This window comes from Pteropus medius, unplaced genomic scaffold (genome assembly GCF_902729225.1).
Source record: "Pteropus medius unplaced genomic scaffold, Ma_sr-lr_union100, whole genome shotgun sequence".
Lineage (NCBI taxonomy): Eukaryota > Metazoa > Chordata > Mammalia > Chiroptera > Pteropodidae > Pteropus > Pteropus medius.
In genome coordinates, this window is record NW_024344378.1 from 24,455,820 (window position 1) to 24,472,853 (window position 17,034).

A 17,034-nucleotide genomic window follows, 5' to 3' on the forward strand; every position below is an offset into this window, starting at 1 on the left:
AGCTTCCCAGGGCCATTACCATGAATAAGTCATGGGATCTAAACAGCGAGGGCTACAAGGTAACACCCAGAGACAGGAGAGAAGGAAAAGACCACGTGTACCCGGCCTATCACTTAGCAGCCTCCAGGGGTGCAAGTGTCTGTCAAACCAGGAAGGTTGATTGTGGGCAGCGGAGGTTCTTGTGCGATCCAACTGTTCTCGCTGAGCACTGGACTATGGGACCTTTGGATTCACACACGCAGCAGAGTTTATGGTCTAATCATTTATAGAACTAGACCATATATAACGATGGGAGAAGATGGGGAAGTAAAGTCCAGACTGAGCATGGTAAGGATCATAGAAAAGCCATTGACCAGCCAGGGTTCGACCCTCCCAAAACACGTGAGGGCAACTCAGAGCTTGCAGGGCAGTCAGGGGAACTGCACATCCAGCAGTAAAAACAGGACACAGAGAGGACCTGCAGTCCATGGAAGGCCGGTGCCTCTGCATCTGATGGTGGACTGGGGGTTGCTCTCGGTGAGTAGGATAGACCAGGAGGAAAAAAGAGCTGGTGGCAAAACAGAGGAGAGCAAGGACAAGCTAGAACCCACTGGCACATCTGCATCTGCCTCTCACTGCATCTAGGCACTACCTACAGGGATGATGGCAGCTGCTTCACCTCGACCTTATAGGTCTTGCACGGGTACCAACATGGAACCATGAAAGAAATGTATTTCCAGCTTCGGCCAGCTGACATCATAGAAAAGCAGCACTGTCCACCCTTGTCAAGTTCACATCCGACTCATCTCTTCAGCCAATTTAACTTTCAATAGCTAAATCTTGCTTCCACACAACATGACTCGACTATTCCTGGGACAACTGAGAAAACCCTAACCCTCTCCCCAAAAGAGAATAATGATGTCCCATAAATCCCTTTATCTACCTGGGAGAATGTTTAGCCCTTTCCTAGCTGAGTCACACTCACCTTTTAACATCCTGACATACGAGCTTAACCACTATGAACACATTTCATACTTGCTCGTGGGAACATGGGAATGGGACGAATACGGAAAAAGAGTTCATATCGTAAAACGTACGCAAATAAATTCATATACAATTAAAGAAAAAATAGGTAAAACCACTACAGTTATCCCGTCTGTGACTGGTCACATGGTTTTAGCTCAACTGTATAACTTCCTTCTTCTACTATCCATTCCAATTTGGACATCGTGATGCCTCGTAGTCATTTACATGGTGGACGAGGTGACCCAGGTCTTCATTCCTGAAGGGTCAATGCCATTAACAGTCTTGCTAATGCTGTTTTTGTTCAAGCACCCTCAAAATGTCTATGGTATGCCGACTCCTATCAGTGCTCCATACGAGTAAGACAGAATTCTGTTCCTCATGCAACTCTCTGCAAATGGTATGAAAGTTTGAGATGACAGATGTGTAGTCTCACTCCTCTGCTCCTCAGGGAGAAGCTGGGGGCTTTTGGGTTCCTGCCCAACAAGATGGCACTTTGCTAGTGTTGATAGTATGGCCAGAATGTATCTCCTCTTTTCTTTCTAGCTTTCAGGTGGCTAGATTTACATTGGCTCAGGGTACAGGAGTCTTCCAACTACTTTCTGGATTTTTACAAAGGGAGTCGATTCACGTCTTGTCATCAGTCAGTGTGTCCACTGGGGGAACAAGAGTTCAGGGCTTCCTATTATGACATATTGCTGATGGTGCTCCCTCCTGTGTCATGATAACAGATTGTGTACCTAAGGAAATCGCCGATTTCATCTAAGTTATCAAAGCTATAGGCATAGAGATGTTCACAATAGCCCTTTATTATCATTTCAATGTTTATAGCATCAAAGCAATAGGACCTTATTTACCTTGGTTTTTAGTCTTTTGTGATCTCTCTTTTTTCGGGGCGGACTGGCCGTGAATTTATTAATTTTATGGAACTTTTCAAGAACACCAGCTTCTTTTCCCATTGATTTTTTCTATTGACCTCCTGTTTAACATTTTTAAATTTCAGTTCTGATTTTCATTTTTATCTTCTGTGGCTTATTTTGCATCTAATTCCTCACTATCACTGTTCTTAATGTTTCTCTATGTGATGAAGCTGCTCCTGAACACAGTTTTTCTCCCTTTACATCCAAACCTCGAGTAACTCTAAGTGACACAGAGCCAAGAGGGCTTTCCTGCCTCATCTCCTTTGTCTTTCTCTGTGAGTATCCTTATGAGGATGAGCACGGCCCCTTTGGACTATTTTCTTTAATTTCTTACCTGCCCTCTGCACAAAGGAAGGAAAGTCTGAGATCCCATTCAGCAAATCATGCTTTTTTAGCACATACGGGAGAGAAATGGCTCTGCATTGGCATACACAAAACATCTTGCTCTATTTCACGTTGGCTTCGTAGTACCACTCAAGAATCTATAAGTTTAGCATATGTGATGGCCCATACAATTGTTTCAGAGTATAGGGAATAACAGATACATTCTGCAGTGAAACTCAGCAAATTCTCCCTTCATGGAGAATGAATGTTTCTGGATCTGGAGAGAATGGGTGATGAGGAAAGAAGAGGTCAGAGAAGAAACTCCACAGAGAGGATGAAGAGGGAAGCAGGTAAACGATGCCCAGATGAGAGGGAGTTGCAGACAACATCTCAAGAGAAGACCCATGGTTTCTCCTTTCTCACACAGGAATGAAACAGAGCTGGTAAGGAGGTGGCACAGAAATAAGCCCATTGACAATTGCCGTGGTGTCAATGTCTTTTGGGTCGACCACAGATTTCAGGGTGAATTTCTGCAAAATGGCGGTCAGGAATAAAAAGAGCTCCATGCGGGCCAGGGCCTCTCCTACACACATCCGTTTCCCTGCAAGTAGCAAACACAGAGACACTGAGTTTCTGGATGCCGGAAAGAGAATATGCAGTAAATATTTGATTAATGGTTGAATAATGGACAGAAGGTAGAACGGCTCATACACAGATGGACAAAGGTTGGATGCACATGCTAGCCACCTAACATCTTATCCTAATGAGTATTCTCCTTTAACAACTACTATTGAGTATCAGCACTATGCCAAGCACTCTATTAAGTATTGTCACATTATAACTGCTCTTTCAGGTTTCCAGCAAGCTTTTTGTAGAATCGTACAGACATTAGTTGTACGTTCTGTCCCTGGTCTGATGTTTCATGAATTTCTTCACATTCTTCATTGCCTTTGTTCTCGCTCTCAGTATACCTACTCTTTATCAATTTCCAATACACCGCGAACTTTCGACTTTTCTATAACACTGTTCCTTTTTGGCTAGGATGCCCTTCTCTTATTTGTTGAGGACCCAGCGCAAATTTCAGTTCTTAGTTTGGAAGACCCGAGTTAACTCTCCAAAGCTCCAATGATCTGGCCTCATGATGAGGATGTATCACGAGGCGGGAATGTGCACGGGCATTGGTATCGGGTATCGTGGCCCCGATCATGGACGAGTGATTCTACTAGTCCCCGAGTGAGGATTACGAAAGATCCAGCTGATCCCCAAAAGGTATTCTGTCTTCTGAAGTGCTGAAGGGAATAAAATTCTATTACCTGCTGAGAAAGCCATGAAGTAGTCACTCTTCTTAAAATTGCCACACTCGTCCAGAAAGTGCCCGGGGTCAAACACCTCCGGGTTGGGAAATTCTTTGTCATCATGCAGCACAGATGTCAGAGATGTTAATATAGTTGTGCCCTGGACAGAACAGATGAAGATAAAGTGAGCGATGAAAAAGTCATGGGGCTGGAAGCAATGTTGGAAGTCACTTAGTCCGATCTTATGATCTGTTCATGTGAGACCCAGGTCCAAAGAAGGGAACTGGCACTTTGAGCAAGAGGTAACAATAAACAAGGACAGGTTTAAGACCGGCAGCAATGAGGTTGATAAAGTGGATGCCAATAGGGTTTGAAGTTCCGAGTCCACAGGTCCCTGGGTGCCCGACCTTCTCAATCCATCTTGCTTAGCACCACGTTTGGACAGAAAGAAGTAAAGGAAGCATGACCATTACTCTACACCACATGTAAAAATTTACCTGAGTGGATCCCTGTTTTAACACAAACGCTAAAACTGTAATTTGTTCTGGCAAATACTATTTACACAGGATTCACCCTCCCTCTTCCACCCTCACCCCCAAAAGCACTGATCAATCTCGCATCATTGCAAAGCGTTCCGTTAGACAAATAATCACCTATGTGTAAATATAGCATACCACCTGTTTTTGTACAGTCCATGAACTAAGCATTTCAACCTGACACAATGAAGGAAGAATAAAATTTGGGAAATACAAAAACAGTTTCAAAGCAAGTGGGATGTAGCCATTCCCATTCGTTTACATATGCTCTACGACTACTTCCATGCTACGATAGCAGTTTTGAATACTGCATCAGACATTGCAAGGCCCACAAAGTCTAAAACAGCTACACATTTGCACTTTGCAGCAAAGTTACCAACTCCTGTCTTAGGACATGATGTCCACCTAGCTCAGTGGCTCCAGCCTTTGGTAGGAGAAGTCACTTATTTCATTGGAGAGAAGGTAGAATCTGCCATCCACTATGGCATATTTCTACACTGGGGAGTCCCATGCAGAAGGAAATGATCATTCCCACGTCCGATGGAGTGGTTAAATGAGCAATTCCGTTCTGATTCCCAGTCCCTCATTTCCCATTTATTTGGAAATAGGAGAAACGAGTTTTAAAAATCATTACTCGGACGCCAAAATATTCAAATAGAAAAGTTTTCTCCTCATTGTAATCTTTGTTGAAAATACAGTGGACTTGAAGTCCTAGGCCCTGTACCCAATTTGTGATCATCGAGGCAGTCCCCATCCCTCTTAGTAAAGTCATCAATTCTATCTTCTCCAAAGACTGGCGTTTGTACTTAAAGCCTTACTAATCTCATTACTTTCTTTCCTCAAAAAACTACAAACTTTGTTACGTTAGTTTTTAAAATGAGATAGTTATATGTTGCGTCTTCGAGAGGAATACAGGAGCTTGCGCTATACCAGATACAAAATCTAACTATAATCAGAAATTTTGTGTTCAAAAGCATTGGAAATCTGCTGAGACAAAAACTGGTCTCAAGGTTCCATAGTTGGAGAACTTCAGAAAAGGAAGCTGACACCTAAAGTTAATTTCAGTCTGTGTCTATGTCCAAATTATAATCAAAGAAAACGTTGCCCCATTCCTACTGCCTCATAGGAGACCGATGAACCCTTTCTGGGAAAAGATAAACACCATCTAAAAATAATATAACCCAAAGTTATTTAACAAAAAAATATTTAACAAAGAGTTATTAGGCGTTTTGAAGGCACAGCTACGGGGCCACAGGTAGAAGAGGGGAAGATAACAGTAATAAACCCACACTATGGAACATTGCTCACCATGCTGTTTCATGAGAACAGCATGACTTTGATATCAGAAATTTGACAAGAAAATTTAGAGCCAGAAAAATTGTAGACCAAAAATCTCTTACGAAGATAAATACAGAACTAAATGTGGGAAATCAAATCCAGCTGTGTATGTACACTCATAATATGTACCTTTAGAGCGAAAAGTGGGGCCTAGCTATACAACCATACCAATAGATGCAGAAAATCGGTATGAAAATATGACATACACATTCGTGAGAAACTCATGAAAAATAAGAGAAGAGAGTAAATTTCTTAATCCGATCAAATTTAACAAATGTACATAAAACATCATTCTCAGTAGGCAGATGTTAACGCTCCGCTCTCCCGCAAATCAGAAATGAAACAAGGATGAAAAAAAGATATTGACCCAGGTAGCAGGATGCTGTATGTAGGAATTGAAGATGAAAGAGACAAATTATTAGCATAATTTTATATTTTTATTATTCTTTGAATTAAGTTGATTGGGATAACGATGGTTAATACAATTATATAATTTTCAGGTGTACGTTACCATTTGACATCTGTATATTCTATTGTGTGTTTACCACCCAAAGTCCAGTTTCTTTCGGCTACCATATATTTAATCCCCTTTATCCACTCCGCCCTCCCTCTAAATGCTATATTTAACCCCCTTTACCGCGTCTTCCTTCCCCCTCCTCCCCCGTCCCACTAGTAACCACTAGTCTATAGTCCTCTGGTAACCAGTAGGCTATAGTCCATGTCCATGAGTCTCTGTTTGTTTGTCCTGCTGTTTCCTTGCTTTTAGGTTTATATCCCACATATAAGTTATATGTGATTTTCAACTTTTTCTGTCTGTCTTATTTCACTTGGCATGATTGTCTCGAGGTCCATCCATGTTGTCGCAAATGGCAGTATTTATGACTTAGTAATAGTCCATTGTATGTATGTACCATGGCTTCTTTAGCCAATCGTCTATCATAGAACACATCGGTTGCTTCCATGTCCTGGCCGCTGTGAATAAGGCTGCTATGAACATCGGTGTGCAAATATATTTTTGGATGTGGCTTTCAAGACTTTGGGGTAAATACCCAGTAGAGGAATCATACGGTAGATCCATTCTTAGTGTTTTGACGAACCTCCATACTGTTTTCCACAGTGGCCATGCGAATTTGCAGTCCCGCCAGCAGTGTAGGAGGGCTCCTTTTTCTCCGCATCCTCTCCAACAGTTGTTATTACTGGTCCTGTTGATTATAGCTATTCTAACAGGTGGGAGATGGTATTTCATTGTGGTTTTGATGTGCATTTCCCTAATAGCTAGCAATGTTGAGCTCTTTTCATATATTTCTTGGCCATTTGTATGTCCTCTAGGGAGAAATGTCTGTTCATGTCCTCTGCGAAGTTGTGATTGGATTATTTGTTTTTTGGTTGTTATCGAGTCGTATGAGTTCTTTGTATTTTTGGATATTAGGCCTTTATCGGAGGTGTTGCTTGCACATATATTCCCATTTGGATGGTCGTCCCTTTACCTTGTTGACGATTTCTTTTGCAGAGCAGAAGCTTTTTAGTTTGATGTTGTCCTATTCATTTATTCCCTTGCTTTTGAGGTCAATTTCACAAAAATCCTCTTTAAGTCCAAGGTGCTTGAGTTTAGTTCCTATGTTTTCTTCTATGCATTTTATTGTTTCAGGTCTTATATTTAGGTCCTTACTCCATTTTGAGTTAATTTTGGTGTGTGGTGATAGACAACAGTCTCGTTTCATTCTTTTGCTGTTCGCTTTCCAGTTTTCCCAGCACCATTTATTGAAGAGGCTTTCCTTTCTCCACTGTATGTTTTGGCTTTTTGTTTAAAATTATTTGCTCACATAAATATGGGTTTACTTCTGGACTCCCGATTTTGTTCCACTGGTTCGTGTCTCTGTTTTGCTGCCAATACCATGCCGTTTTGATTACTGTCACTTTGCGGTACAATTTGAAGTCGGGCAGGGTGATGTCACCAGCCTCGTTCTTTTATTCTCAGGATGGCTTTGGCATCAGGGTCTTCTGTGCTTCCATATAAATCTGATGATTTTTTCTTCTATTTCTTTAGAAAATGTCGATGGGATTTTGATGGGGATTGCATTAAATCTGTATAACGCTTTAGGTAATATGGTCATTTTAACTATATTGATTCTTCCCATCCAAGAATATGGAATATCTTTTCATTTCTTTGTATCTTCTTGCATTTCTTTTAATAGCGTCTTATAGTTTTCATTATATAGGTCCTTCACTTGTTTCATTAGATTTATTCCTAGGTATTTTATTCTTTTCGTTGCAAATACAAAAGAAATGGTTTTTTCCTCTTCTTTTTCTGACCCTTCATTATTATAGAAAAGCTATGGATTTTTGAACGTTGATTTTGTATCCAGATACTTTACTGTATTTCCTTTTGTCTCTAGTAGTGTTCTCGTGGAGTCTTTAGGGTTTTCTATAACGAGAATCATGTCATCCGAAAATAGTGACAATTTGACTTCTTTGTTTCCCATTTGACTGCCTTTTGTCTTTCTTTTGTCTGACTACACTCACTAGGTCTTCCAATGTTATATTGAATAACAGTGGTGATAGTGAACAGCCTTGCCTTATTCCTGATCTTAGAGGGAAGGTTTTTAGATTTTCACCATTAAGTAAAAGGTTGGCTAAGGGTTGCCATAGATGGCCTTTATTATGTTAAGGTACTTTTTTTCTATACTGATTTTGTTGAGTGTTTTGATCATAAATGCATGCCATATCTTGTTGAAGGCTTTTTCTGCATCTATTGATATGATATGAATCATAGGATATGATCATATGATTCCTATTTTTTAATTTCTTTATGTGGTGTATCACATTAATTGATTAGCATATGTTGAACCACCCCTGTGCCTCTGGGATGAAGCCCACTTGACTGTGGTATATAATCTTTTGAATATGTTGCTGTATTCGGTTTGCTAATATCTTATTTAGGATTTCTGCATTTGTGTTCGAGAGAGATATTGGTCTGTAGTTTTGTGTGTGTGTGTGTGTGTGTGTGTGTACGTGTGTGTGTGTGTGTGTGTGTGTGTGTGTTATCTTTACCAGGTTTTTGTATCAGAGTGATACTGGCCTCAATACATGTCTTGGGAAGTATCGTCTCCTCTTCGATTTTTTGGAAGATTTTGAGGAGAATAGGTATTAAATCTTCTTTGAATGTTTGGTAGAAGTCACCGGGGAAGCCATCTGGTCCTGGACTCTACCTTTTGGTAGCTTTTTGATGATTGTTTAATTTCCATACTGCTGATCAGTCTGTTCAGATTTTCCATTTCTTCTTGTTTTCGTCTCAGAAGGTTATAATTTTCTAAGAACTGGTTCACTTCTTCTAGGTTATTAAAATGGTGTTATATACTGTTTCATAGTATTCTTGTATGAGCCTTTGTATTTCTGCGATGTCAGTCGTAATATCCCCTCTTTCATCCCTGATTTTGTTTATTTGTGTCCTTTCACTTTTTTCTTTAGTGAGTCTACCAGAGATTTTCAATTTTATTAACCTTCTCAAAGAACCAACTCTTGGTTGCATTTATATTTTCTATCGTTTTTTTGTTTTCAATTTCATTTATTTCTGCTCTAATTTAGATGATTTCTTTCTTCCTGTTGACTTTAGGCTTCATTTGTTCTTCTTTTTCTAGTTTTGAAGATGAAGCGTTAGGTTGTTTATTTGGGCTGCTTCTTGTTTTTGAAGGTAGGCCTGTAATGATATGAACTTTCCTCTTATGACCGCTTTTGGCATGTCCCACAAGTTTTGATATGTTGTACTATCATTATCATTTGTTTTCCATGTATCTCTTGATCTCTCTTTTTATTTCTTCTCTGACCCAGTTATTGCATGTTGTTTAATCTCCATGTATTTGTGGATCTTCCTGCTTTCTTTCTGCAGTTGATCTCTAGTTTCAAAGCATTATGATCAGAGAATATGGTTGGTATGATTTCAACCCTCTTCTATTTGTTGAGGCTATCTCTGTGTCCCAGGATGTGGTCGATTCTTGAGAATGTTCCATGTGCAGTAGAGTAGAATGTATAAGCAGCTGCTTTGGGATGGAAGGCTCTGTAAATGTCGATTATGCCCAGGTGGTCTAATGTGTCAGTTAAGGATTTTATTTTCTTATTGATTTTCTGTTTGGATGATCTGTCTATATCTGATAGTGGGGGTATTTAGGTCCTTTACTTATTAGCATAATTTTAAATTTGAAAAGTTTGCTACATAGGAGTCACTAAAATGGTAAAATCAATTATATTTGCATGTACCACAGTAAAAACATGGAAAAGGGATTTTAAAAAATTCAAAACTAAAATAATATGTACCTAGTAAAAAATAAACAAAAGATTCACAAGCAAAAGCCCTGGGGCAAGAACATTACTGAGAAAATTATAAAAAAGCCTGGGAGCCTTTACCATATTCTTTAATGGAAAGATTATAAATCTTTATAGTCTAAATTGAAAACAACACAGTCCATCAAACTGCCACGCATATGATTTTTGTCCTTGTCTCATATTTTCTTCAGAAGGAATTGGACCAATGCCATGAAAATGGGAACTTCCAGACCACTGAGGTCAGTATAGAGAAGCAAATGTTACCTTGGGGATGAGGTAGTTTCTGAAGTTCACATCGCAGGTCACTGCGTGAGGCAGATTGATGGGGAGGAGGTCGATGTATCGCTGGATCTCGTGAACCACAGCATCCGTGTAGGGCATGTGGCTCCTGTCCTGCATGCAGGGGCTCCGGTGTCTGCCAATCACGCGGTCAATCTCTTCCTGGACTTTAGCTGAGAAGGCACAAGTAACAGTGACGGAAAAATGGAAAAACACACTCCACATTTACATACCAATTCAGGGATGCATGGAGCACTATGAACGTATCCCAACATCGTTATAAACATCAAGTATATGCCCAGAAATACACCTAGACACAGGGAGATAATCGCCACAATAGGTAAAGATAACTGCTACAAGTTATGCTTAAGATACATCAACACGCACCTGAATATCAGCATACATGATAATACAAAGAGAACTGATGGAATGTTTCAAAAAATAAACAGAACTTCGTTGTCAAGAAATTACAGGCCTTCACAAAAGAGTTAAATGTTAATTTTATATCGACATAATATGTTTGTTGAAAAATTAAATTATAATATATGTGTATTGTGTACTTGTGTACTGTGTGTATGCAATTTGCAATGGTACTCTCTTTATCTTCCAACTTTCCAATGTTACTACTTTGAAACTTCTAGTAGATTCTTTGGCATTTTATGATCTATTGCTAAACAATGACTCTGTTTCTAATTCTTAGTTACCTAATTGTAGACAATATCTGATTTACTGGTATGGTAGGTGAGAATTTATTTCCCCATATCTTCCTTACACAGAATATACTCAGACAAACAATTCCCATAATGCCCTTTTCCCCAATATAGTTGGGTCCCGACTTCTGGCTCTTAGAATATTCATGTTAACGTCATTCTGACTGCGTAAACAATGCTCCCTGGTAGGACAATGATGATCACGTTTCATTTTTGTTTTTTCTTGGGCTGAACCATGTCTCTTTCATTCAATTCATAATTCGCTACAGTTTCATTTAGAAATGTTTCCAAATACTGAAGTAGACATTTGAACCTCCTAAGAATAACTTCCCTATAGTTAGGAGACCTCTGGTAACCAATCACTACTCCTTCATTCCCGGCGCCTCCCCTCACACCTGCCTTATCCACCTGGGGCTGAAACGAAAGGCGAAGTAGGCATCTAGTCAGTCACCTGGTAGTGGATATTTCCTAGTCCTGGTATCTAGCAACCACCCCTACACTTTCATTCTCCAGAAAGCTCCCAGATTCCTCGAGCCCATGACTTGTTCTGACATGACTTCAGACATTTGGATGAGAAAGGGAAAAGAGGGGGTACAATTTTTGTCAACAAACACTCTTTTCATTGACACACAATGGGAATGCCGCTCTTGAGAAGTCTGATGGCGTTCTGAATTCTAACCCTTGTACATGGCATGACATAGCTCTCCTAAAGTCTTTGCGATTTTCTTTTTAATCCTGGTGTTCTGAAATCCCATGACCTTGTGTCTGAGGGTGGATGTTTTTATTTCATTCATCTCATATAAACGTCAAGAGAATTTCCTATCTACCTGGCAAAAGGCAGAGTCTTTCCTCCAGAGCTGTTAACTCTCTGGAGTTTCCTGTATCTGGCTGCTGAGTTTCAGGAAGCCGGACAGAGAAAGGAGCTAAGAGATTCTGAATTCGAAAAATAGATGCCTACTTTGCCTTTCGTTTCAGCCCTACAGCTCGCTCGTTCCCTGTCACTGCCTAGTGTCCCTGAGGATGGGGCCTCTTAGGTTCAAATTCTCTAGAGAGTAAACCTCCCTCTTCCTGTGGGGGAAAAAAGTTAGCTGATAAAAAGGAGTTGTCAAAGGGATCTGAGCAGGGAGAGCTCCCGTTTTTCAGCCTGTTTCTCTGTTTACCTTCTTTGTATTTGATATTTCTAAACTCAAAAACTTCTAGGGATGTATGAGCACAAAGAACTTTTCCTCAACATGTAACTTCCTCTTCTGACACTGAGTTTACAATTTCTTCCTCTCTGCTGAGTTCATCCCTCCCCCCAATCATCTCTGTTTGTTTCAGAAATTTTTGAAGATTTGTCCGCTGTGCCCTGACCTCCTCCTATCCGGCTTTAAAAGGGGAATTCTTATGTGTAAGACATTAGTGGGATGCTGACATACATGATGTATAATTCCAAGCTCCGATGAACAACTGTAACTCTCTAAAGGGAAATTTCTGACATTAAGCACTTTATAAAAGATAAAATTATTGACGCCTTTCCCGGAAATTCTCATTGTGACAAACAACAACTTTGGGTAAACAGACACCTGAAACAACAAAATTCCTTTATGCAACACCTTAAGCCCGAATATCTAGAATTTGGTTGTGAATTTAGTTTTTGTAACATTTCGTAGACTTGGAAATTATCACAAGCAGCCTCGCTAACTCTAGGGTTTCCACTTATGCTTCAATAGGGGAGTTTCCGTTAGAACCCTGCATGTTCAGAATGAGGAGATATGTCTGGAAAATGCAACTGCTGTTCAAAGTGAGTCGCATTTTGTAATAAAAGCAATATCCAGTCCCAGGCCAGTACATGCCAGCTGTGCCTGACACAGATATCCTCCCGCAAAACAGAGACACTGTTCTCCCTTTTTTCTTTTGCTACTTCCCACAGTCTCTTCACTCCTCTCAGGTATCAGCCTGTATTACCTAAAGATGTCCCATTATTAACCCTTCTTTACATTTGGAAAATTAAGCAGGTCAAACAAAAATTTCGATAATGAAGCTTCACTAAGAGAAACAAGATGGAATTCACTAGCAGTGTCTCCTCAGCATCTTTTCTGAAATTCAGCCCGCCCGCCCTGTTAAGCATACCTGTGACCTCTGGGTGCTTCAACAGCAGGAGGACAGCATGTCTCAGGGTGCTGCTTGTGGTCTCTGACCCAGCTATAAAGATATCATATACGGTGACTGCCAAGTTTTCGAAAGTAAACTCCAAATGTGGATTGTCCTTTTCCTAGGAAAAATTTGATGAAATTATTTGACAAATTAATTTGCCAGAATTACAGTTAGTACAAAATAACTCATTATTATAAGGGTAAGTCAACACCCAACCTGTAAGGTACAATTTTAGAAAAAAGTACTATGTACTATGGTAAGAAACTATAAGTTAGTTGACTGAAACATCATTTCCTATTGCCTTATCCCTCACCTGCTTGAAATTACATTCATCCGCCTCTTTGCATGAGGTAGCCATGCAGTAGTGTTTTTGCCAGTGAGATATAAGCAGAAACCTATTGGAGCCACTTCCTCTCTTTCTTCCTCTTTACTTAAAAGAAAGATGTGAAGGAGAAGGAAGAGTGGACACCATTCTGGGTCAAGAGATTTAATCATGAAGTATGAGGCCCATATACTAAATATGCATGAAACAAAAAAGGAAAGTATTTGACTCTCTGAATCTTCAGGGCCTCTGTACTCTCCCTAAACTGACACATCACAAGGCTCCTTTTACATGAGCTAAATAAACCCACTATTTGTTAAAGCCATTTTTAATAGGTTTTCTTTTATTTGTAGACATATACAATCTTAATTAGTGGGAATAGGTAAATTTGGGCCTTATCGTGAAAGATGTTATAATTGTCCTATTTTCCTATTAATAATTGTTCTTAATCTCTTAATGTGCCTAATTTATAAATTACAATTTATCATAAGTATGAAGGTATAGGAAAAATGGTATATATAAGGTTCAGTACTATCTGTAGTTTCAGACATCCACTGGGGGCCTTGGAACATATTCTCTGTGGATAAGAATGGACTACACACCAGGCAGCTGCTGATCACAGCGCATGGCCCACCCAGGCAGGGAGAAAAGTTCAAAGCCCTGGCTATCTGGGAATCTTCGGAAGCCTCAGACAGAGGGCACTCTGTAGCTCTCACTGGCAGGGAAGGAAGTAGCAGCCTTGCCCAACTGCTGAGCATCACCTCCAGTATACATGTAGAAAAAAAACATGCTGTATACTTTATCTATCTATCTATCTATCTATCTATCTATCTATCTATCTATCTATCTATCTATCTATCTATCTATCATGGTGACATTGGTTAACAAAATCCAGTAAGATTTTGGTGTACAATTCAACAGTACGTACACTTTAAACATACACAATTTTTACATGTCAATTATTTTTCAACCATGTGGGCAAAGAGGAACCTTTGTGCATTTCTGGTGGGAATGTAAATGTTGCAGTCACTCTGGAAAAGTCTGGCTGTTCCTCAAATAGTAGACATAAAATTACCATATGTCTCATCAAGTTCCCTCGTAGGAATATACCCATCAAAAAAGAAACATGTCCATAAAGAAACTTGTACACAATGTTTATAGCAGCACTATTTATAACTGCCAAAGGTAGACACGACACAAATGTCTCAACGAATAATGGATAATCAAATCATGGAACATACATAAAGCGGAATATTATTCAGCCATAAGTCATAACAAAACATTGATATATAGTACAACTTAGATGAGCCTCCAAAATATCATGCTATGTGAAAGAAGCCAGAAACAGAAAGTCATAATGCTATGGCTCCTTTATCTGATACTTCCATAATAGGCAAATACATAGAGACATAGAGCTTTTTACACGTTACCACACGACGGGGTAGGAAGAATGAGCGGTGAGCATTTAATGGATGTGGTATGTGTTAGCACAGTGACAGAAAAGTTTTGAAGTTAGAGAGAGCGAGTGGTTGCACAGTAGTGTGAATGCACTAAATTCCACTAAATTATATACTTTAAAGTGATAAATGTATGGTATATTAATTTCATCTCAATTTTTAAATTGGCATTACTCCATGAATTGATCCAGACATCTAATGCAATCCTCACTGTCTGCTTTGCAGAAACTGACCAGTTTATCCTTAAAATCATATGGAAATTCAAGGTTCCTAAAATAGCCAATACAATCTTGAAAATCAAAAACAGTCTTGGAGGACTCACGCCGCTTGACTTCAAAACTTACAAAATGCTGGTAATTAAGACGGCCAGATGGTGTGCTACCGGCATAAGGACCGACATATACGTTACTGACAAAGAATTGAGATCAAAGAAATACGCCCTCACACTTGCAGTCAAGTGATTTTCGACGAGGGTGTCAAGGTAATTCACGTGGGAAAAAGTAGTCTTTTCAACAAATGGTGCAGGAGTCGTGCTTACAGACACCAACTTCCAACTCCATACCTTCGCCAATTGATTTTATTTTACACTCAGTTAAGGGTTCTCCCCCACCCTCCGGCCTTATTGAAATATAATGGACAATTAGTTGCTTGTATTTACATTGTACAATTTAATGAGGTTTTTCCTCAATTATAGTTGGCATACAAAAATATACCAGTTTCAGTTGTACGGCCTAGTGATCAGAGATCTATATAACTCACAAAGTGATCACCCCACTAAATCTAGTTCCCCTTTTCCTCCTTACATATTTATTACAACATTATTAACTATTTTCCTTTTGCTACAATTTATATCTCCATGTCTATTTTGGGACTATTCATTTGAACCTCTTAATCCCTTTGTCCTTTTTCATTGTCCCTCCAACCTCCCTTCCCATCTAGTAGCCCTCAAAATAATCTCAGTATCTATGAGTTTATTTCCATTGCTGTTTATTTTGTTCTTTAGATTCCACATGTATGTGAAGTCATGCGATATTTGTCTTTCTCTATCTGACTTATTTCATTGAGCACCATACCCTCTAGGTCTATCAAGGCAATAACTTTCCATCCCCTTTCTATTAGTCTCGGTGTGTCCATCAATCCCAAGTGAGTCTCTCGTAGGCAGCATACGTAGGGGGCTTTTTTCCTTATCCATTCCACCCAATCTGTCTTTTTTGGGGAGCAGTTAATTCCTTTCCATCGAGGTACTTGTTGACAGGATTGTAGTTGTTACCATTCTTTATTCATGTTTTTGATACATTTTTTCTTCTTAATCTCCATGTATTTGTGATTCTTTCTGATTTCTTTTTACAGTTGATCTCCAGCTTCAAAGCATTATGATCAGAGAATATGGTTGGTATGATTTCAACCCTCTTCTATTTGTTGAGGCTATCTCTGTGTCCCAGTATGTGGTCGATTCTTGAGAATGTTCCATGTGCACCAGAGAAGAATGTATAAGCAGCTGTTTGGGGAGGAAAGGCTCTGTAAATGTCAGTTATGCCCAGTTGGTCTAATGTGTCATTTAAGGATGTTATTTCCTTATTGATCTTCTGTTTGGATGATCTGTCCATATCCGACAGTGGGGTATTTAGGTCCCCTACTACGATAGTGTTTTGGTCTGTTTCTCTCTTCACTTCTGTCAGTTAATAATTAATTGCTTTATATATTTTGGGGCTCCCTGATGGAGAACATAGATATGAATAACTGTTATGTCTTCTTGGTGCATGATTCCCCTTATCATTATGAAGGTCCCTCGGTATCTTTCTTTACCTTTTATATTTTGAAGTGTATTTCGTCTGATATTAGTACCGCTACTCCCACTTTTCTCTCAATGCCATTTGCTTGAAATATCCTTTTCCACCCTTTCGCTTTGACCCTATATTTGCCTTTGGAACTGAGCTGTCTCCTGGAGGCAGCATATGGTTGGGTTTTGTTTTTTGATCCAATCTGCAACTCTGTGCCTTTTTATTGGTGAGTTCACTCCATTTACATTTAGGGTAATTATTGAAATATGAAGTCTTCTTATAGCCATTTTATCTTCTGCTTTCTGGTAGCTCGGTGTTTCCATTGCTTCCTTGTCCTTGTGTTTCTGTTTTCTTTATGCTCAATTGGGTTTTGTGGTCTCTCCCTCTGGCTCTTTTTGTTTTATGGTAATATACTTCAGGTCTGAATCTTTGGCATATGGTTACCATTACGAATATGTAAAGGATAGTTATATATATACAGTCATCCATTTTCTTCTGCACATGCCTCATCTCCAGTACCCTTTGCGAATTTGGATCTTTGAATCCTCCCCTTTTTGTCATTGTTGTCTCACTTTATCCCTATGTATGCTGAACGTTCATTACTATCTTGCTAT

General features: G+C 39.5%; 1 protein-coding gene across 6 annotated transcripts in view; it reads right to left on the bottom strand.

Annotated features, from left to right (window-relative positions):
- Positions 1 to 1,791: 1,791 nt before the first annotated feature.
- The window catches only part of CYP2C18 (cytochrome P450 family 2 subfamily C member 18), a 44,617-nt gene continuing 29,374 nt past the window's right edge, over positions 1,792 to 17,034 (bottom strand). For all 6 annotated transcript variants that reach the window (XM_039871692.1, XM_039871687.1, XM_039871690.1 and 3 more), the window contains 4 exons: positions 12,837 to 12,978; positions 10,000 to 10,187; positions 3,560 to 3,701; positions 1,792 to 2,847 (listed from right to left, as the gene is read on the bottom strand). In XM_039871692.1, coding sequence (XP_039727626.1) covers positions 2,666 to 2,847; positions 3,560 to 3,701; positions 10,000 to 10,187; positions 12,837 to 12,978 — 654 coding nt within the window. In that variant the 3' untranslated portion in view covers positions 1,792 to 2,665. The remainder of the gene's footprint in view (positions 2,848 to 3,559; positions 3,702 to 9,999; positions 10,188 to 12,836; positions 12,979 to 17,034) is intronic.